Genomic DNA, 23,827 nt, shown 5'->3' with positions numbered 1-23,827 from the left:
TTTTCCTAGCAAAGCCCCACCACTGGAGATCTCACCTCATACTCCTCTTTAAATCCATAGCTGTCAGAGGTCTTCATTAGGTTAATATGCTGCAGGAGATCAGCCACCCTGATGGCAGGGTGCAGCTGCCCAGTCTGGTATGGGGATTCTGTGCCTTCGCAGAGGTAACGAGGGACATCCAGGAGTCGGCTGGACTCTGCTGTTGCACTGTGATTTTCATCTGTATTCACAAGAAATCAGTGCATTATGTACCACAGAGCAGTAACACCTGCTGCTATACATATCAACATCTATTTTGAATCTCTTCCTTCAAAAACATCTCTCATTTCTGAGAACACAAAGCGCTTACTCTCCATCATATAAACACTGTGAAGTACATAAAAGAATTTAACAGCAAACACATACAAAAGTTTGCAGTCCTTCATCCAGCAATAAAGATGTCTGAGGGGCATTTTATTTGAAGCTACAAAATTTTATGACATTAATGTACTTGGAAACTCCAGACTCTATCAACCAAAGTAACTTTTTAAGGCTAATACATATCAATAGCAACATTTCACCTTAAATAATAAATTAAGAATAATTCCATAGTGGTATTGGCACATCATTTGTCTAAAGACAACAAAGAGTGAATTGAGAACCCTGTAAAAGAGAGAACCAATTATGCCACCACTTCAGAACACCACTCCACTTAGGAAGATGAATCAGAACTACAGAGTGGTCATTTTAACTCAGGTCTTTAAGTAGAAAAATGAAACTTGAGTTAAGTGTGCTGATTTAAGTCACAATTTTTTACCCTGTATAAGCAAAGAAGTTTCTCCTAACACTCTGTGCTACATGAATTCTCATATCGAAACCAAATGTCAAAGCTGTATGAGGTGATCACATTTTGTCAATTCCTTCTAAGACCTAGCAATTTGATTCAAATTAGTAATTATCAGAAATGAATTTGCAGAGGAAGAAAAATTTAATCTAAGTAGCTACTGAAATGAGAAGTGGATAGTCAACCCCTCCTAAACTTCTTTGAAATCAGTTCACCATTTTCCTTCCCAAGGATCTCGATTAGGAGGAGAAACACTCGAGGAAAAAGAATTAACTCCCCAAGGGTTGGATTTTGTACAATTACACCAAAATGCAAACACTATTAATGTCTTCTGAAATTAAATCTCCTGGGAAACCCGACTCTTTGAACTGTCACCTGTGAGTTGCTAATTTCAGTAGCTAATTTATGCCTCACTAGCCTGCCTAACAAGGTGAGTGACATGCAGCAGTCACTTTTTATTGTAGTGTTACCCATACTAAATCACACACATTTCAAACCACCTCAGGATTTGTAGTTCTCCCCATTCCTCACAAAATACTTACCAGTAATAGGCACTTTAACCCAGTGAAGCAGCAAAAAACAATGAGTGAACAGAACATGAGATATTTATTTCAGGAATATATTAGAAAATGGCTAAAAGAAAGTGACATTCAAAGTTCTTAAATCTTTACAATAGGTAACAATGAAAGCTGTTTAAAAATATAAGGGCTACATTATTATACTATCAGTGTAATAATAGGGACTTGGGAAAAGCAAAATTGGCATACTAACTTAGTGCTAATGTACACAGAATGGAGAGCAACATTAATAGCCTATACCTGAAGAAAAAAGAAAACTAGTATAGCTACAAAGTAATAAGAATTTCATATTTAGAAAAAAAAAAGTGTTCTATGATTTAGAGCCCATAAAATATTCCTCTTCTCTAAATAAGGCAGAAGAAAACTGTTTTGTTATGCTGGGCTGAGCAAAGGCTATATGAAAATGGAGCAGGCCAAGTGATGCTGTTCCAAAGGAACAAGGTTACAGATACCCAGCTTTTAATACATGGTGTGCCCAAAAACTTGTACACTTCTCTCCAGTATTTCAGTCTACTCAATGAAAATTAGTACCTCTTCCAGCTATCTATGAGGAAATTATCATGCCCAGAATATCATTACCAGTAGAGGAAAAAGCAGACAGGAACTATCAAGATGTTCTTCAGTTAGTTCCTTGCCCTCAGCATTCATAGCTGTCTGTAACTGTGTCTGCCACAGCAGAAAATACCATGGCAGTATGGCAGAGTGGGGAAGGTACCATGAAGCAAGCAGGATCAGATTTCAAAGTTATCTTGATTATTTGGGAGACAATGTGAAAATCAACAAGGTGAATTGAATGGTGAATGCAAAAATAGCGTGTGTTGGAAAGGGAAGTCAAATATATAACTACAGGATGGAGTAATGGACTGGAAAATTATAACTGTTATTTTAACAGGTAACTCAATGCAAGTCAGCAACATGAACACAATAAAAAGGAGAAAATACAGTTCAGTTGACAGAAACAGTCAAAGTGGGGCATGGGGGTACCTATTCCACTCAGCTCAGCATTAAGACTTCTTCCAAGAAAGCTACCTGATTTGGGACACTGAAATTTAAAATTCAACTTATGAGTTGGAAAGCATTCAGAGGAAAATAGTGACAACAAATTTAGAAAACATCACCTACAAGATGATGAGTGAAAGAACTGGGTTAAACTCAACTAAAAGAGAAATAATTGAGGACACGAGCCTTTCAATGTGCAAAAGACTTTTTTGAAAGGACAGAAATGTGCCAATTTTCTGTATTTTCTATGAGTCTCTCAAAAGGAAATGGCTTTAAAAAGTGATAAAAATTTAGTCTTGATTAGTGCAGTTAGGAAAAACTAGGGGTGGGCATTAATAATACTTAGTAGTAACACCCAGTTAGTAGTAATTAAGACTCAGAAAACTGACCTTTCGGTCCCAAATATTACTAATATGACTCAGAATTTATTCTTACTAAGGAGGACTGAGGCACTGGAACATCCTACTGCAAGAGTAAAATTCTGTTTGCTACAAATTTTTAAAACACACTGAGATAATTCCCAGAAAGAATCTGTATTATATGCATAATGTCCCACCTCAAAATAGAGGAGGAATTTCATTGCCCCCAGGTCCCTTTAAGCTTTACTACTAGGAATCTAATTTTCAACATGTTCAGCATCAATTCACATCCACTTTCTGACATTTGTCTTTTATCCTAAAATAACCTCAGCAACTGACAGAAACTCAATACTGCACATTGTGTTTATCCAACTGAGAATTTGGGTACAAATTATACTTTTATCCTCTTATTTAAAAAAACAAACAAAAAAACCCTCTAAAATCTGCATCCAGTGTTAGATGCAGGATAGACATATGCAGCCTGTGCATTTCAATATATGTTCTTCTTTTTAAAGTAAGTACAAAGCTGAAAAACTTACTAGTTAATGCCAATTGAATTATGTTATTAATACAGGCATACAGAAATACTTGTTCAGAACTTTTAAAGAAAATTGTTATTTCCTGTTATATATCTGAAAGTTTTTCCATTAACTATTTTTCTTTTCATTCTTGTAACTTAGAAAATTGAACTTCGGGTTCCAAAAAATGCTAATGTGGACCTAAATTTTATTTTTAAAGATCTCTTAATAGAGCTCTAGTTTCATATGTCAGCTTATTGGAACTCAGTTTCAAAGCTCTGGGGAAAAAAATTTTAGTATTTTCCACTTACGTACTTCCTCATTTACTCTTCAGTTAGCAGTGACTAGGAATAACTTCTTAATGAGAACACAAAATAATTTTTTTTCTAAAGTTGTTGTCATTCTAATTCTGAATTGATGAACTGAGCGTAGAATTATTTTCTGGCAACAGCATAGTTTTACATAAAACAAGCTGTCTCAACGTTCAACCATGCAAGGAGACAGAACTCATGCAGGAATGGATAATGAAGGACTGGGGTCCTCACCTAACACAGCTGTCGGCACAAGTGGATCATTGGGCACTGTAGGAAAATAAAGCCCATGAAGAAACACATTACCCTTAATTTGTATATTCTTAAGAATAAAAACAATATACTTCAGTGTATGACCAAGTGATAACTAAATTCCATTAATTTTATTACAAGAGAAAACCAGAATGAATACAGTTTCAGAAAGCATGCTGAATAAAAGAGGTATGAAAGGCAGTGATTTCAGACTTCAGAAATGTAATGATAAGAGCAAAGAGATCCTTACTGAAATAAAGAAGACATTACATGCAATTTAGTTTTTGAAAGGGCTCCTCCTTCACTATTGTTTTTTTTGCTCCACAATAAAGGTTCACTTTCATAGCACTCACTTCTTTCCTTTTAAAGCCATCCTCTCATGTAATACTTGAATAGCTAATCTCAAAATAAAATGGTACTTCTATAAAGTTTTCCAGGTAATTAGAAAAATTATATACATTTCTACTTTTAATAGCTTTTTAAATGTTCAGTACCAAAGAAATTGCTTGTAATGAGTACAGAAAAATCACAGATACACAGATGCAGATGTCTGAATAAAATTCATAGAATTTTATCTTTTATTATCACATCTGGAACCATGCAGAGATAAATGCACTGTTTTGGATAGAAATGGCAGAATCCAGGATCTGTTTTGTTCCAGTCTGGAACAAAAAATTATAATGTCAAAGTGTCTGTAACGGAATTAAGCTTCAGTTCTCAAACAATCTGCCTGAAACTTTGTCACATAGCAGGAAACCCTGAAAACTAGAAAATCTCAGCACAGACAGTGGTCAGAAGAAAGAAATCCTTCAATCTACAAAAAATCACATACCTAGTATGCTAGAAAGCAGTGATGTCCAACTTCTTTGCCAACCACTCAGGACAGCTGTGGTGACAGGAGCTTATGGGCTCTTGGCATCACATCAGTCCATCTGAAAGGCTGCCTGCTTGAGTGGCTGGCAGCCCTGGCTCACTAATAGCCATGCAAATTCCTGATAAATTCTTAGCCTGGGATCCACCATCACAGTCTATATCAAACTGTCTCTGCAATCCTGCCTCCACAAATTTCAATGCCAATAAGACATCAAACTTTGGAGACTTTTCAAACTGTTCCAGCCAAAATTGTATAGAAAAACCACCAGGCTGATACTCCCATTTATAATTGGTTATGAGACACTTAAAATGTTAGCACTTAGCAATTTGGTAAGCTTCAATAAACCAAGCAACAAACCCTTCTCCAAAATGCATTTCCTTTACAACAGCTAGGAAAGAGCTTAAGAGCATTAATGGATGCATTTTGCTCAAGCATGGTAAGCAGTATGGGAGACAAGAAGACACATGGTGTGTCATTCTCAAAAGATGGCAATTCAGAAGCAGCTCAGGCTGCTCAGATCTGTTTAAAGCCAAGTCACAAGTCCATGGAGCTGTGAGAAGTTCAGATTCCTACCAGCTCCATGGCAGAATTGCATCCCTCTGTAATTTATACACTAGTTTTAAAATATTCAGTGGAGTACCTTGCTTTTGGCACCGTATAGTGAAGATAATGGGAGGCAAGAGTGCTGAACAGTGGCAGGTATAACCCTTAACAGCCAGAAACCCAAACTTTTTCAAAACCAGACAGCTGGCATGTCTATTCAAAAAATGAATATAAATATAGAACAAATTTGCAGATATATTAGCAAGCTTGTTCCTAAAATTCACAAACAGCAATGAAAATTGTCAATGTTTCCTTCTGTTGTAATGTCCTTACTGCCAAAAAAATAGAAATTAATTTGGACCTCATATTATTATTCATTGCAGACATCGTGTTATGCAGTAATATTTAACGTGCTGGCATTAAATAGTCTCATGAGGGAAAACTCAATTTCAAGTTTTAACTGAGGTGTTCTAGAAGTATAATACTTTCTTTAAAACGAATATCATTACATGGAGAAAGCACATGCAAATATTTCGTTAAATAATTTGCCACATTCCAATAAGGACAACATACAAACATCCCTAATCAACCTTTTCCTTTATCAGCATTCCTGGAAAACCTGGAGCATAAAACCATTTTCCTTAAAAAGCAGAATTTTTTCCTGTATTCCTATATTCACGTACAATCTGGAGTATCTATCACTGTCTACTTACATCTGGGGCTGAAGTTATGTGAGTCCATAAATGTGATTGACAGGGGATCCTCTGCATGCAGAGTGCTCTGGTCGGCGTAGCTCCTGTCCATGGCATTCACCATGTGGGTCATCTCCTGACGGGTGGTTCCCATGGCATCCTTGCGCTTCTTTGCAAGTTTGCTGCCCAGCCAAAAAAAAAAAAAAAGTAAACCATCTTAATATTTGATGAATGTTGATATCTACAGTAATCATTCTCTATAATCCTGAGTGACTGAAAAGTTTGACTTATTTCCCTGTGTGCGATTTTTTCAGTGTGTGATAATACTGTGCTCCCCGCTACGGAACAGTCATGGTCTTGTGTTTTCTGTGCACACACAAGTGCTGTAATGGAAGTGCTTACTTCTGTACCCTGGTAATAATTTTTTTTCCCCCTGTGGAGTAATTACACTAATATAAACAAATTAGAGAATATAATTACATTTTAACTGAAATGACAAATAAGAAGCATCTGTGCATGCAGTTTTATCAACCATCTCCATTTAAATATCTGTTTTGATTTTATAAATGGATAATTCTTTCCCCTTGCTTGCGTTATTGGGAAAAAGAGTCATGTAACCTTCTAAATTACTTTGTTAGAAAAAAAACCTATGAAGTAACAAAAGAAGCATAATTATTCAAAACATATTTATATTACATATCTATATTACAGTTTATGCAAAAGGTTTTGCTGCCCATTCAATATACAAGGTACAAGAGGACACCACACTATAGCTCTTTGAAAAACAAAACCGCCCTTATCATTCTGCTCTTTTGTGCAGTTTGGGAACACCACAGTTTTGACATTAACCATCTTACACTCTGACTGTATCGCAGTTAAAGACCAACCTAATCTGTACAACTAAGCCCCTCAAATTAACAGCCAGTGCCCTTAAAGTGCACACTTCAGAAATATTGCTCAATTCTTCCCTTTTGAGAAAGAACTGGAAGTGATTTTCATTGTCTCCAGGAGTCAAATGGAAGCAGATAATATATTTTAATTAGAACTTAAAGTATATATCTCAAGTAGTAGGAAGTATGCAGAACAGCATGACGTGCGCCTTGGTTCTGCAGAAACCTGTAACATGCATCAAACTGTTCTGAAATCTCCCCGTTTTCAGCTGAAGCCATGACTATGATACATTAGATAGCCAACCTGCTTAGCTGGATAAATCTGATACCACATGGGAGAGACACAATCATCACTTAATATACTGAGTTCTTGAAAATGTATGTTTAAAACACTTATCTTCATAAGCTTTTTCTGCATAGAATACCATCAAATGTTCTGCTAATTGTTTAGACAGTGTTTATCTTGCATTTCTCTTTACTAAAAGGATGGTTCATTCTAAGATCAGACAAGGATAATATATAATATACTTATTACATATTAAAACATTAGATGTTAAGAATGTTCTTTAGATATAAGATGTTCTTTACTATCAAGGTGGTGAGACACTGACATCTGTTGCCCAGAGAGGCTGTGGACCTCTCCTCTCCTCTCTGGACATGTTCAAGGCCATGTGGGATGGGGCTGTGAGAAATATGATCTGGTGGAAGGTGTCCCTGCCCACAGCAGGGGGTTTGGATCTTTAGGGTTCCTTCCAACACAAACTATTCTGGGATTCTATGAAGAATATTAGTGTAAATTATCCATCCATGTACTTGTTAATTCTTGGGAAAGTTCACCAGAAAGGAGCCACAGTGCTGTCTAGGGCAAGAAGTACTTCATGCTTACGCATATTTAAAAAAGTGTTACAGGGTTGTTTCTTAAGTTAGTAGTCTTGGCTCACAATGAGGGACCACGGCGTAGAATATGGATGGACAAAGCCCCCCTGGGAATAGTAGATTCTTCCACCAATCAGACACGTGTTCTTATTTTGTCAGATTCCAAACCCTCCCTGCCTTTTTGCTCCATCTAGAAATGGAATAGTTGGAAAAGCACTACAAAAATCCAAAATGTACTCTCTAAACCTATCTCCTTTTTTTCATCAAACTATTGTTTGACAGGGCTCTGTATCAGTTGTTACATGAAAAATAAAAAATCTGTTGGATATCCCCCCTTAAGTTTTATTTTATACATTTACTCCATACATTCCTTTTAACTTAAGAGGAGCTGGTTTAAATGACCCTCTGGTTGAACAAATGAAGACCATAAGAACTTCCAAGAGTGAAACTGCTTGAGCTTTATAACTGGTTTCCAATACTATCAAAGCCTTCACAAAACTAGCATTTCTAGTTCAAAGTAGTTTTTAAAGTTTCAAAGCCTTTCAGATAGTCTCTATACACTGAAGATCACCTTTTTCTAACGTCACCTCAGAAATGGAACAAAAAGACTATTACATCTCATCTCTCGATGATATTAAGCTTTTCTTTGAAGCAGCACTTTGTAACAAAACCTGCTAGCCATGCTAAATAAATCAACAGCTATTAAGGCTTTTACATTATTAGCTTATTACAGTAGCTACTTTCTAATTCTTATGCTCTGCTTCAATGCCTAAAAAGGCCTATTGTGTTGCAGCACTGCAACCCAAAGCTGCTGGGAAATGGGAGGACAGCTTTATTGTTCAACAGCTCCTGGCTCCCCTGGGGTTTGACAACTTCTTTTTCCTCTCCTTTCCTTTTTCTTCCTTCCCTCACTCAGCTAAAAGCACATGATCTATGGTTCATGATAGTTAAACGAATCATTAGGTTAAAGAACTTGAGGCTGATATAAACCATAAATGATTCTCATTATCTGCTAAAGGATTCAGTTGGATGAATCTGCTCAGGTGGGTGTTATAGTGGTTGGAGGGGAAAGGTGCTCCATCATCGGATGAAACTGTGTGGTTAATTATCTTGAGTAGAAGCAATTGTTATTTAACAAGAAAATTATAATTTGTCACAATAAATCAGAGAATGGCAGTTAGCTAAACCAACCTATCTTTTTTTAAATTATTTTTAAGTTTGTTTAAAGAAGTCAACTAATTCTGCTTAAAAATGTGGGAGAGCATCATTATTGAACACCACCAGTTCATCAAAGCACTCAAGTGCATCCTTACACCTCCTCTGAAGTCAAGCACTTTATGCATTTATTTAAAATGAAGGACGTGTGCAACTGCTTGCTCAGCCACAGACAAAATTGTCAGAGTCCCCACAAAAACTCATTTGGTCAACAAGTATTAAAAAAGGCAGTTTTGCTTCAATGAAGCAAAACTTTTATACCATAAAATAAGATCCACACTTTAAGATGTGTATGCAAAGCACTTCAAAAGCAAAAGAGGCAGACCATAAACTATTTATGAAAGTTTGGCATCTGCCTACAACCTGCACAGGAAAATGGTGCACAACTGGTCCTGAACTGCTACTCTAAGAACGCATGGTTTGTGACTTACAGGCACAGTTCACTAACTAGGAAATGGGAAAAGATCGTTTTTCCTTAGTGTGATGTGTTGCTGTGAATCATAATGCAAATTAAATTGTGATTATAATAAGCTAAAATGATAGTTATGGAAAAAACTGTAGCAAAAAGCTAAAGTCTCAATATACAGTTAGAAATACAATATCCCTTTAAAAAAAGAAACATCAGGGTAAGAATAACAGGGACAATGATACAAACAATTTTTCAAACCTGATAACAAGGAAAGGTAACTATCAAGGAAACTTTAGAGACTGTTTTTCTTTTTTAAAAAGGGATACTGCATCTTTAAAACACATAAAATAGTAAGTCACCCGTATGCTACTTACAGATAGTAGGAGTAAGAATAGTAGCTCCTCCTGGCAAGCAAATCACAGACAGTGGAAAAAGAGAAGCAATGGTGAATGAAAAGCGTGACTCTGTCACATCCAATAAAGCAGAGAAATGTGCGTTTAAAAAAAAAAAGTTGAAAAATTCATGTTTCTTTGGTTAGCATTTCAACTTGCTCATGCACTAACTAGCCTTACTTTGCCATGCAATTAAAAACAAAACAAAACAAAACCAAAAAACCCCTAGCGTATAAAAATGATTTGTTTTTTTAGAAAGATCATTTGCGAAAATTACATGCTGAGATTTCACTTATTGCCAAAAATTTTGAAAATTAAATGGATTGTGTAATTTCAACATGCAGTTCAGCATAATATAATGATTACCGCCTGGATGTCATGACAAATGAACAGCTGTGTACAAATCTTGTGCAGTAGATATGCTTTTTACTTTTCAGTCACGAAAAATAAAGGTTTCATTAATTAATACATTTAGTCAGAAAACAATTTCTTGCCATTCGCTTTAACATATTTATCAGTACACAGTTGTATACATATATGTTTGTATGCGTGCTATGCGTAGCTATATGAGTACACACATTTTAAAGAAAACATTTCCAACAGGTATGTGTGTACTGGCATATCCACCACACATTTCCTGAACGCAAACATATGCTTTCTATTTTAAAATCTTACAATTGGAAATGCTGATGTAGTCATGCTAAGCATTAAAAACATGGAAGGTAAACAAATGGAAGGAAATGAAGGACATTTGGAAATAGTCCAACAATGATTTCGAAAATAAAAATGGCATTGCTTGTTAAAGATGCAGTATCCCTTTTCTTAGCTGGTTTGATTACTCCAGTAAAAGTCAGTAAAAGCTGTTAAGAGCTTCATTCAGGAAAACTTCAAACCAATTTGTACAAAATGATCAGGCAAAGCCTAAAACATCTCAAGCTCATGAACAAAACTGCTTAGTACTCCATTTTTCAATAAAATGTAATGCTGCATTTAATCAGTTTGAGATAGCTGTGGCTGTCCATACGACTTAATAAACCAATAAAAATGCAGAAACCATTGTTTTATTGACTTTTCCATCTAATAATCTGTGGTCAATTGGGGTACCAAAAGGGATACTACATAATGGATCACTGAATAGGTACACTACAGAGGATGATTCAGACGGATTGGTTTTCAGTCCCACCACAACTAAGTGAAGTGTGTTTTTGTATGTGTGTATGTGTCAGAGTTTTTACAGCTGTTTCTGGCTTCACTATATGAATTGCTCTGATTCACTAGATTTAACTCAGGAACACAGTTTTTCTATGCTTTTCATAAGAGACCTTCACTAAAGCTGGTATAAAAAAGTTCCCATTTTCACTAAAGGCAGAGAGGGAGAAGATTGGCACACCTACAACATAAGCAATAGACAACCAATTAAACTATCGTGATGAAAAATTGCCAAACATTAAAGATTCATTAAGCAGGTTAATTTCTCACCTATTTAGAATACAAATAGTACAGGAGTTTAGAAATATGATGTGCTATCAAATGATGATAATTTCTAAAAGGAAACTGCCTTCACAGGTTCTGAGGAGGGAAAGGGGGGAAAAGGGGAAATTTAAAAATATCACTTCACAGATATCATTAACTTACTTTGGTCAATTTAATAGTGAAAATTTGAGCTTAAAAGGACTCTGAATGGAAGAGGCAAGAAGGATAGGAAAAATGTACACATGGATTTGTTTGTTTGCTATTTGCAAAACTAGTCAATCACATCTGGAAGTGACTGACACTCTGTAGTGTTAGACAGTCTCTCTCTCACACACAAACACACGTGCACACACAGAGAATTTTCTATTAAACATAAGGGGACCACTGTAACACGCACTAAGATGATACTTCCCAGCACATACCTTGCTACAAAGCTACAATACAGAGATTTCCTCCTAAAAGCTGAAAAACAACTTATTTTTTGTTTTTCAAAAGTCTTGTAAATAAAGAAAACTGGCTGACTGTATGTCTTTTTTGCACGTGATGAGTTGGACCTTTTGCATATGTGTTAATTCTCAACCACAGAGGTAAACAACAGAGAAAAGTAAAAGCACTTTTGGGAAAAATCACATATGTAGCTAACTAACACAGAACACTATAAGCATACCTAATGTTTCTAATGCAGACGTTTCTTCTCCAAGTTATATATCTCCAGGGATAATTGTAAAAAGGCAATAAATTAAAAAAATCTAATGCAAACCAGCAACTGTAACATATAGAATGATCTTAATCTTTAAAAATAATAGCAAGCTGCATTTCAGAGGAATATACGCAACAATCACAAAAATACTTTTTATTATCACTTCTGCAAAAGGTAAGGGAATGCAACGCACACACCATGGGAAGGCAAAGGACTCATTCTATCCAAGAGAAATCAGCTTGTGCCACGTGAAGGGGAACCACCAGGGAAGGGGTGCACAGAGAGAGAGGAATTCGTTTCTGTACTATAACTATGGAATTACAGGGATGTAGTATGGACTTTTATGCCAGGTTATAAGAGTTGAAACTATTGGAAAGGTTAGGCTTTGAAACACTGACCAACCAATAGGATAGCACAAGTTACTACAGGTAGGAGGATTGGGAGGCAGGGATGGCATTGAACAATGCCAGAAGATGGCGATATTGCTTACTGTCTAAGAAAGCACTGAAAAAAAATTTAAATTCACTCAAATTAATATACTTTTAAACAATTTCATGCATTAAGGACTCACTAGATAATTTTACAGTGATGTGGCATGACTTTTAAGAAAAAAAACTCCAGGTTTACAAGAGCATAAACAGAGGTATAAAATTGGCTTATTTTGCAAGTTGGGTAACATACAAATACAAATAACTCATTAGAGGCGCAGAGAGAAAATAATATTCATTAAGTGGTTAAAACATGAAAAGTGCAATAAGTTATTATTTTTTCTTTGCTTTAAAAAATAAAAAAGGCAGCACGAATTCAATTCCACCCACTTCAACAATCTGTACATTCTTCAATCTCCAACTTAAAAATCCTTGGAAATAAATAAGTACAAGAAAATGCATAGTTATCTGATCTTAAATATAAAGAAATCCTATCTTTAAATACGTCCTGAGAATCACAGCAAAACCAAAAGTAAGCACAAGGAATTAATCCAAAAATCGACCAAAAGGACCTACCAGTCCTAAAACCCTTTTTTTCCCTAAAGACCCATAAAAAACCACCCTTTTCAAATTGTTTGATGGGGAGGGGAAAAAAAGAAAGATCAATCAGCACAGATCATATTCTTACCTTTTTTTGACAATCAATATGACAACAAGGAGAAGTAGGATGAATACCAGAATTCCAGCACTTATTCCTGCTATTTTCACCACTCGATCTGTTTGTTTAGCTGGATCTGGAATCACCTCAGGTTCCTCTGTTGCTGCTGCTAAATGAATAAAAAAAAGAAGTGACTTAAATTTGCAAGCACTTATAGAGAAGGAAATATTTTTTGGTTATAATTTTTGAATATGTGTGTGTCTTAATACAGTAATCAAAATATAGATACAGGAATCACGTGTTTAAACATCTACACATATGTACATAGACACACTATAAATTTAATAGAACCATAGAATAAGCATAGTCGGAAGGGACCCACAAGGATCACTGAGTCCAGCTCTTGGCCCTGCACAGCACCATCCTCAAAAGTCACACCATGTCCTTGAGAGTTTTGTTCTAACACTTGAGCTCTGTCAGGCTTGGTGCTGTGACCACTCTCTGGGGAGTCCATTCCAGTGCTCAATCATCCTCTGGGTGAAGAACCTTTTTCTGATACCCAATCTAAACCTCCCCTCACACAACTTCAGGCCATTTCCTCATAATCTCCTTGTAACCAGAGTGAAGAGATCAGTGCCTGTCCCTCCTCTTCCCCTCACAGGGAAGCTGTAACTGCAATGAGGTCTCCCCTCAGCCTCCTCCAGGCTGAACAGACCAAATGACCTCAGCTGCCCCTCAGGCAGCGTCTCCTCAAGGCCCTTTACCATCCTTATTGTTCTCCTTGCAACAGCAAGCATATGTGTATCTACAGAGTTGAATAAATATGTGTATATATACACACATTTCCACACATGCAGGTGTTTATGTACCTGGACCTCCAAATACGTTACTGTATTAAAAAGCAGAAGAAAAAGTAAAGACAACTTACCACCAAAGTATCAACTTACCACCCTTACTTCATTTAATGGTTTTTTTTTCAGATATTAGTTATGGAATATTCAACACTGAATAGTAAGAAAACATTTACACACAAAGAGTAAAACACTTTTTCCAAGCCACAGTGTGAACCCTAAACTGCAGTACTTTTGTCCTCCATCCAGTTTCAGTCCACCTTTGTGCATTAATTCACCTTACACCATCTGGTCTGAGATCTGCATTCTACTGGGAATTTTGATTCTCTAAATAAGGTCATTCACAAAGCCAAGCCTAAATAAAAGTCAGCAGTAGTTTTATTTCTGTTTATAGGTCCTGAAAGAAACCCCACAAACCACTGCTCTACAGAGAGATTTAACCAGTCCATAACACAGCTGAGTGGGCTGAGGCTACAGGTTATAGCAGAGAAAAAAATAGAATATACATGAAAGTGCACAGCCATTCAGTCTGCACCTCTTTGCATAACAGCCTGATGTGAAAAGCATCAGGAACAGGAGCTTTTCCAGCCTGGTAAAAATATGAAAAATATAAATAGGTTTCCGCCAGGGGTAAAATCCTATGAGATGTTTACTTGTAGAATAGAAAACAGCTTTCCAGTTCTCTAGTTCCTGCTTTCTAAGGCTGTGGCCTTTGCTCTACTCTCTGGCACGAAGGGGTACGTGTACTTGCTCTCCCTCTGGGGCTTCTTGTCTCACACTCCACCCAGCATGCAGCAGATGCCACTTAACCTCTCCCCTCGCAGCATCTTCATGTGGAATAAATTACGAACTCTTGGTATCATCATACTTTTGTCATTACACAGAAAATGTCCACCCTTTAGTCTGAAACTAGGATGCTTCTCAACAGATCACCAAAAGCAGCAGAACGAAAACCAAGGTGAAGTCATATGAGAGAAGGGCCACTGCTGCCCTGAAAATCCACTCCGTTCAGAAAGCCAGTGTAGTCATTATCAGGGATAATCGGTATCTAATACTTTCTGGGTCTAACCATGTTACACAGATCATTTCTATTCAGATCCCATGTGCAGGAACCCATAGTACCTTTTGAGGGACGGATAATGTTGTTATTTAAAATTATTCTTTATTACTTTTTTCTGTAATCTTCATCTCTCCAGTATCTGAACCATGTACTAGCAATTTACCCTCAGAAAAACCTTCTGAGTTAGGAACGTGCTCTCTTCCAGACACCCACACGAAGGCCCAACAGACAGTGAGAGATCTAGCAGTGCTTTAATCATAAAACTTAATCATCATCATAAGAATTCATCATTATAATCATCTCTCTCACCTACAGCTTGAACTCTGTCTGCTGAGAAATACTAAATGTTTCCTTCTCTATGTAAATACATGCCTGCATGCACACTTGCATACATAACCTGTGAGGACTGAATACTATATATTTTGTTTCTATTACATGTGTTGAGGTGTCAAGGGGTAAAAGTAGGGATCGGGCTAGAGATGTGTGCGTTCACACACAAGCTAGAATTAATGTCAGATACACATGTGATGCTGTCTAACAGAGGAAATGAAGGGCATGACTTTTGAGGCAGGAGTGGAAGATGAAAGTATTCAACATTCTCAATGCTTAAAATGAATCAACTCCCAGTCCAGTATTAGCTGGGCTGGATGTGACAAATGTGATTGAACATTTGATAAGCAGTAGAGCCAAAAGGCCAATCAGTAGAGTCAAAAGACAAATCTAAGCTAAATATAAATGGCTTTATATGCCAATGGGAAAAAAATCATGTTTGCTGTATGGAGTACTGAGAAACAGCAAGGACATAGGAAGGGTAAAGAGGGAGTGTGCAGGAATGGGATATTTGCTGTGTCTGGAATTGTACAGTGTGAGTGCAGCTCAGCTGCTCTGACCTAGCAAAGGTAAGGAACTACTCAATCTGCAAAATAACTAAGGCTGGAGCAAGAGATTTAGTTGAGTGGATGGAGATTTAAGGCCAAGTGTCTGAGAAATTTCAAAATACGAATGATAGGGATTGAATGTGACCTGAAGATGCACTTCAAAACTTGAAGGCTCAAAAAGACATCCAACAGTACAGGCTTTGAGCTTTGATCAGGACAGTGGTACTTTCAAAGGAGTATTTATTAGTGATGAGAAAGTGAAGGGGAAGGAATGACAGACATGTTTCACACTCCCTGGAGAAATATAGAACCCTTATAACCTGATAGAGCAAGCTTCAGTATATATGCTTCTCAGAGTCACGTTTAAAACTATTGCATGGCCACACACAAATTGTTTCATTCAGAAAAGTTACTTTAGAGAAACAACTATCCACATCTCAGAAAATCTGAAGGAAATGTTTCCAAGGGTGTTTAAATATTTGGCTAGCCTAGGTGTTTTATTATAATTCACTCTGGAAAATGATTGGATTGGATCATCAGTAATTTCGAAATGAAGCTCTCTGTCAAGTTTTTCAAACACTGGGGAGCCAGGAGGATATCTACGGCTCGACCATTAAGGGTTTTGAAGTAAGGGACAGAAACTCATTCCCATGAACTTTAAGGCTATTTATGGGATAAAGCTGGTGCCCACTAGAAATGCACCACAGAGTCCTAAATTAGTTGAGGAAAATGTCTTTGAATAGCCATACACTAACCAAGTGTATAATCAGTGGACGAGCCTCCTAGTACCTAAAATGTTATAATCTGGTGGCAAAACAATACCTGTCTTGCCAATATCAACAAAAAAATTGCTTTGAACTTAAATGAAGCCAAGATTCATATTTCCAGCAAGAGATAATATATGCATTCTTAGACTAAATTCTGCATTTGGGGACTATATGAAAGTAATCATAGATGTAAATCACACTGTAATCTGTGTATTGCATTCAATGATTATTTTGAGGAAGCTATTGAATGTAGCATAGAATAATTTAATGAAGCTTACAAACTTGAAAGCATTTCATATTACTTGTGTTTTAACTTTGATAGCTCAAAGTGTATTGTAATAACCGTATGTGAGCTTACATGGGTAAGCTCATAATCAGAGAGAAAAATAGAGAAATCTTGTGTCTATATGTTGAACCTACATATATAAGTGAATATCTCCTGGCTGCTGATCGCACAAGGACTACAGCAGCAAGTAAACTTCTGCTTACTCTGAGAACTGGCTTTCTCTACCCTCTACAAGACAACCATGTTTTAGCTCTCTGAAGTGGCTCTTCTGCAGGCTGAGCTGCTGATTTTGTCAAACAAAGTAACTGAAGTAACCAAGGCTTCACCAAGAGCAAATCTTGCCTAACCAATCGAGAGGCCTTCTGTGATGGAGTGACTACATCAGTGGGCAAGGGAAGAGTTAAAGATGTCATCTATCTGGACTTTTGTAAGCCTTTGACATGGTCCATGACAACATCCTTAACACAACATCTCTAAATTGAAGAGATACAATTATTTTAATAATTTGGGTTAACTACTGTATATTTCTAAAAAGGGCAAAAATGCCCTAAAATTATTTAAGTTATAAAAACACTTATGTTACTAATTTTTAATGTTCGTTTTTAGTAATGTCATCCTACAATCCTCTCTTATATCTTGAACATCAGACTCTATTAAAAGGTAATTTATTGATCTGAGAAAGAACCTTGCATGGTAACAGAATGATGGTCATAAAAAAATGGACTCTCTACTGACTACTAATTCCTTTGGCGAGAGTAACTCTAATAGACCATGAATTAAGTGTTAATTTTTACAATATCTTTGCATTGCATATCAATAGGTTTTTCGCATTTTGATCCTGTAAATCTTAGAAGAGATAACCCTACAGTTTTCAATCGGTGCAAACTCATCTTCCATAAAATTTGCAAGAAGAGTTTCTGACCTGAAACAGAGCGTTAACTACATTTTCCCCCTGTACAAAAATAGCTGCCTATACTGAAGATTTATGAGCTAGACTGGGAGGAGAACACTGGATTTTAGCAATTTATCTACTTGCCTTTTCTTCTGAACTAATGAACAGCAACAAAAATCATATTCCACAGTCCCACTCACAAAGTCCATAAAATAACTTGATCCAGTGATTCTGACTCTGCACATAGCCAGTAACAGTCACTATATAAGAAGTTTTTCTCCTTGTTTTCATAGATACTAAAGGAGAGTATTCAATCAGTCAACTTCCATAATTAATAGCAAGAAGTTCAACTGTGAACAGCACTAAATTAGACTAGTGTAGCTAACTCTCTCAGGGAGAGTAGAATTCTAAACAGTTGGTGAAGTAGAGTCCATCTTCTCACAATTTCCTGATGTACTTAATTACTCTAAATTTTTTAACCACATTTTTAATCAAACACACCAAAAAATCCAATATCCACTTCTAAAATTGAGCACATGCACATTATTTACACTAAATTTTTGAAGTATACTGTGGCAAGAGGAATCCAGTCACGGCACATATTTCTTTCCTGTCTTCTCCTTCCTTCTGTGGTTCAAAATTTATACAGAGCCTTGCAAAACTGTCGGAGAATTTATGACACTCAGCACAAAATCTATTCGCCTATACCTTCCCAAGAAGATGGTGCAGGAATCAAGATAATGATATTCTACTTGCTCATCCAAACACAATTATTCAAGCAGAAAATTCTGGTAGGATTTTGCTGGGCTGTTTACATGGTACCACTAAGAGAACAGCCAGCCTTCCAAAAGACAGCTTTTAAATCAGAAGTTTTGAACAACATTTTTATACTTAACCTTCTCACTATATGATTTGACTTTCTTAACATTCACAGCATTTTATTCTGGGTTTTCTTTGTGTGAGCAAGGGAAGAAACTCAGTTTTATGCATGATTAAAGCTGCCATTTTATTACACTGCATTTTCTTTGAATGTTAATTTCTGTTTATGGCAGATCTTTGAATTCTCACAAACGGGTGTTATTGTTGCATATCTTGATATTCAAAATAGCTATGCTCAAGATAATCTGTTCTGCACTTTTTTAATGTGACATTCAAAAACTTTTAATTAAATCCAGGAATGACATCTGAATGAGTTCAACTAGGTAACATCATGATAACATCAAATGAAACTGAAGGTAGCTCTGGAGATATCAGTCTACCGCCCGAGAAAAGGGCTTGTTGAAAAACCAGGTGAGATTCTCTGACAAATGTTTTTTTTAGGTTGGTCTGCCCAGAAAGACTGTTCTGCCTGCATCAGCCTTTTTTTTACTGCTTTTCTACAGTGATAATCATCGTGCAATTAAGGAAATTTTTATAAGTCTGAAATTTAATTAATAAATTCAAGTTCAGTGAGAGAAGATCCATAACTCCTTCTAGCTTTATTAAGTTTTTTTTAAAAAGCCTGAGTTGATTCTATTTGCTGAAAACATTTTAATGTATATTTGCAGGGATCAGGAGATGTGATGTGGAATTTGTTCCAACAAACTATGCCCATGATTCATGAGCCCTTTCAGATACCCTCACGTGAGTCACTTTGGTACACCACTACTGATTTTTCCTTCTCAATTTGAAAGCTTAAGATACATTTAATAGGAAAGGAATTTCCACAATTCTCCCTTCCCTACAGCTCCCAAAGAGTTTCTCTCTTGGAGTACAGCTTCTGGGAGATGAAGGTATGCCAGAAGTTTACTGGGATTTGGATCCATCTAAGCTGTTTCTTCCAGTTCTCAAAATTACAGATTTTTAGGGTAGCATTATTAGAAAGAAAAATTGTACGTGCTTGTGAACAGAAAGTGTGATTCCCTGAGCTGTGCTCTGAAGTGTCAGGTTCATCCCTGTCACCATGGTAACCAGGTCCATGACTGTCCCAAGGAAGAGCGTTTAACAGGCTCTGCCAGTGAAAAGGGGGATCCCAGGCACCACCAGCCTCTTCTCTGAACTTGTCCTGAAAGGGGAGGGCAGTGAGGTGATGCTAAGATAAAATCTCCTGTCTTACATTTGTTTTGCAACATACTGTGCCCAAGTTATCTTCATGAGTGTCTCTTGCTGGGGGAAAGAGAGAGGTGTCACCATCTCCAGATGCTGCCAGCTGAGCCTAACAGAAGGAGCCCTCATGGCCCCAAAGCTTAGTGATATTTTAAGTTAAGCCTACATATGGACAAAATTATGGATGACTATATTCTCCACATAGAAGGTCATTGTTGCAGAAATTGATACAGACACTGTTTATGGGCTCCTTCTGACAGTTTATGTGCAAAACCGAAAAAAATACAGCTTCATGGTAATCTCTATTTAGTCGGATTTGGGATTGTGTAAGAAGCTCTAGAAGTTAAGCACAGGGAGACCCACAGTTGGCTGTGCATACAAATATGGTATCAAGAAAACAGGTTACACATCCTGCTTTCAGATAATGCAGAAAAAAGCATGAGCTTATGCTACTGGATGTTCTTTAAAATTATGAGCACGTAGCTTATAAACATTTCTATAAATTTTAATTAATGAAACAGTCTAGCACAGCATATCTTGCCCTACAATAATGATAATACTACCTGAAATTCCAGTACAATGTGCATGTTTATGTGTAAAAGACCAGTTCCTGATTAGTGTTAATAAGCCCTCTCAAATGCTCATAAATGTTGCTTTGATAAGTCATATGCAATTAAAAAAAAAAAAAATCAAGCATATCTCTACAACTCTCCAGGGCTTTCAGATCACTTCACTGATGGTACTATTTTGGCAGGAAATTCTAAGGAAAACAGAATCATGTGAACCAAGTCTCTGCTGCTATAAGGGTCTGAAATGAAAATTAATGAGGGCTCTGAAATCAGTAATGTCCATGAATTTATGACCAATTAGCAAAGAATTTACCTTAATAGATTCAGAAGTATCACTTGAAGAAAGTGCTGAATCTGTTTGCTTCACCAGCTGAGAAACTTTGGACATGAGCAGATGAAGAGAGCCAGAACAGGAACAATGCTGAGGAGACAATGTTCCTGCAAAACTCTGCCCTGCTGCCCATGGGTCACATTGAAAGAGAAAATTAGTGCCATCAATGCATTTCTACTACATTTACCACTAAGACATATTTCTGGAGCCGTGTATTTTGTGGGCACTTTACTACCTTTAAAACTATGGCAAGGATAGGATTTGGTTATGGGGAATTAGGATGTTCAGTGAATGTCACAATCCACCGGGTTTTACAGCACTTGAATTGCAAGCTGCCATCCTCTGCAAGAAAACAGCTGTTTGTGCAGAGATAACTAAGTTAGTTCTAAGGGAGCTGGCTCAGTGATGCAACCGTGCCCCCAGGACATGAAAAGCTCTGGGCCAATACAGATGGCAACTCTGACAAGGCATTTTACATAGAGGTGTAAATTGAAGTTACACTGGCAGCTTCTAGCTTAGTTGGCTTACATGGGGCAGGACAGGAGATAAAAATGTGGGCTAAGGCTTCTGAAATGGCTCCTCTCACAGCAAAGAGCAAACACGGTCAGAGGAACATGGCTTGTGTCCATCTTGCAACATCAGTGCCCAAGAGAGAGGAGACTCCTCCTGGCCACAGCCCGTGACAAAGTGCAGGTGGCTGAGCTGCCTTTGGAACTTTCAACTCCAAAACATTCAGAACAATTCATGTTCTTGAGTTTTACATGTGGATAACTTCGAGTCTATTCACTAGTCTACTTGACACCAGAAAAATCCATGACACAATCTTTTGTCTCCCTTCCCATTCTGGACTCCAAGACAAATAAATATTTGAACAGAATCAGGATATTTCAGGGGTCTGGTACTGTGTTTTTTCAATCTTTGAAGTTCTCTTTTAGGTCATTGTTTTGAAATTGTCAACAACAGTGCAAAGGCTGGAGATTTACCTGAAAAAATCTTAATCTGCACAAGAACCCAGGTTTTAGAATCTTATAGATCCTTTAAAATATAAACTGTGGACATATTAAGTGCTTGTTATAAAATATCAGATCTCATAGTGTAACAGCTGCATGTTTGAAATGTTGTAAAAAGTCAGAAAAATACCTAACATGATTTTATTTTTTTGGAAATCGGATTTGTTGTCTGTGTCTTGCCAAAAAAAAATTCCAAATGAGGCTTCCTTGGGCCACTTGATATGTTTCTTTAGTAGCCAACATGGAAGCAAAATTAAAATAAAATCTTTTCTTGGCATGTGTACTAACAGACCTTGAAAAGGGTATATAACAAATGGATATAAAAATACATAACATGCATGTTGTAAAGTATTGGACTGAAACAATGAAATATATACTACTATTGCTCTCTAATTTTCTGGAAAGGGGTATTGGCTAAGAATGATCCTCTGACCTACCTCATCAACAAACCATTTAAAAACCACTTGTTGGATGGACTCCTACCATTTTTTAAGGTCACTGTGATTCCTTCCCTTATAAGCACAATGGACCTGTTGTTAGACCTGTTGCAGCATTTTTTCCTGGGAACATATAAAAGCAGTCAGCTAATGAGATCATTTGTTACGTTAGTGTTTGGCTACATTACAAATCAATCAACTTTCAAGTTTTACTCTAAACAAACTGCCGTCAAAAACATGTGTTGTTAAAGATAAAATCTCTCTTGATGTTATAAAATTTCAACTATGCAAGACACTGCACTGAGAAGTTGCCTGGTGTTGACAATGTGTCCTATATGATCTCTTAGCTCAGAATTATTTCTTAAAAGAAAATTATTTTAAAAGCAATGTTTGGTAGCAAATATACAAAATTGCCTCATCTTTCCACCAGATAGCATTTAAGATGTTTAGCAGAGAAAGTACATTATAATGATCATTATTACTTATATAGACACATGACATGGTTTATGTGGAAAACTATTACTCTCAAATGCATGAAGTTACATTTTGCTATATTTATTGAAAAAAACATTCTATGAATAACTTAGGCTAATTTAAGCAACTATAAAAGTGCAAGTGAAAATTTACTGGTAGCGTAGGAGTTGCAGAGTTAATGCAGACCTGTGTAATTACACTGAAGGAAATAAGGACAGCTTAAGTCTCCACCAGAAAAGTGCAAACTCTCACCCCAAATGATAGCTCAAAATACAGAAAATGAGATGAAAAATGTTGTTATATCAAATGCAGTGCTAATAGTATTGCAGATGGAATCAAAAGACTGAGGTAATAAAGAACAGAAATAGTCTTTCCTTTATTCTTTCCAAAAAACCAAACCCATACAAATCAAAGCTTATGTAGTACCACATCTAGTCTTTGATTGCAGCCATCAGTTGTTATTTGCCATCCAGAATGGTGAAAGGTGAGAAAATAAACAGAAACCCTTCAAGAAAACTAGTGGTTAATTCTTCCTTTAGAGGTAGGTTCTAGTTTTTCCAAACAAGCATAGATTAAATTTTATACATAGCATATATATATATATATATATATATATATATATATATATATAGTTTAGATATAATCTTTAATAGCACCCATCTGTTCTTAGTATCCCAGATTATTACTGTCATGACTGCCAGCCTACAGTATTCTTTTCCTGTAAAATTTGGTACTTTTTCAAATAGAGGGAAAAAGTAAATATATATATGTATATACATATATATATACACACTTCGAAAGAAGAAAAGATGCTTTCTTTCACATGAGTTATATTCTTCCATTTAGAGAAATTTTTCACAACTTCTTCAGTTCTATAATAACTTAATAACATGGTTCAATGTTTGTAGGAGTCCACCGGGAAACAGCTGCACTGGAAGCGCAATAGCCATGGCAGAGAACCTTTTTTTTCCCTTTTAAAACCTTCCCATCTGAAGAGCATCCACTCCCAGAAAGTTACATGTGTCCACACTCTTGAGGTTCTCCTGAACTTTTTAACAGTAATAGGTGTCTTAAGCAGCTGGATGTATGGGAGCACGAGGGAAAGGCAAATATCCTCTTCCAAACCAGTGGGGGGGGGGAGGGGGAATCACCCAGCTGCGCATCACAGCAGGCTGCCATTACCCTAATTATGCAGTT

The 23,827-nt window shown here is 36.6% G+C and overlaps 1 protein-coding gene across 14 annotated transcripts in view; it reads right to left on the bottom strand.

The window, feature by feature from the left end:
* Window positions 1-23,827, bottom strand: part of PTPRK (protein tyrosine phosphatase receptor type K) — a 377,978-nt gene that overhangs the window by 22,981 nt on the left and 331,170 nt on the right. For 2 of the 14 annotated variants that reach the window (XM_088161829.1, XM_088161832.1), the window contains exons 14-20: window positions 13,021-13,159; window positions 11,872-11,913; window positions 9,714-9,743; window positions 5,971-6,131; window positions 3,823-3,858; window positions 1,366-1,377; window positions 36-220 (exon numbers count right to left, since the gene is read on the bottom strand). In XM_088161829.1, the coding sequence (XP_088017955.1) occupies window positions 36-220; window positions 1,366-1,377; window positions 3,823-3,858; window positions 5,971-6,131; window positions 9,714-9,743; window positions 11,872-11,913; window positions 13,021-13,159 (605 nt within the window). The remainder of the gene's footprint in view (window positions 1-35; window positions 221-1,365; window positions 1,378-3,822; window positions 3,859-5,970; window positions 6,132-9,713; window positions 9,744-11,871; window positions 11,914-13,020; window positions 13,160-23,827) is intronic. The other 12 variants (XM_088161831.1, XM_088161833.1, XM_088161835.1 and 9 more) reach the window with 7 other exon arrangements.

This window comes from Sturnus vulgaris, chromosome 3 (assembly GCF_052056855.1).
Source record: "Sturnus vulgaris isolate bStuVul1 chromosome 3, bStuVul1.hap1, whole genome shotgun sequence".
NCBI classification, from domain to species: Eukaryota; Metazoa; Chordata; class Aves; order Passeriformes; family Sturnidae; genus Sturnus; species Sturnus vulgaris.
This window is presented reverse-complemented; position numbering and strand designations above follow the sequence as displayed.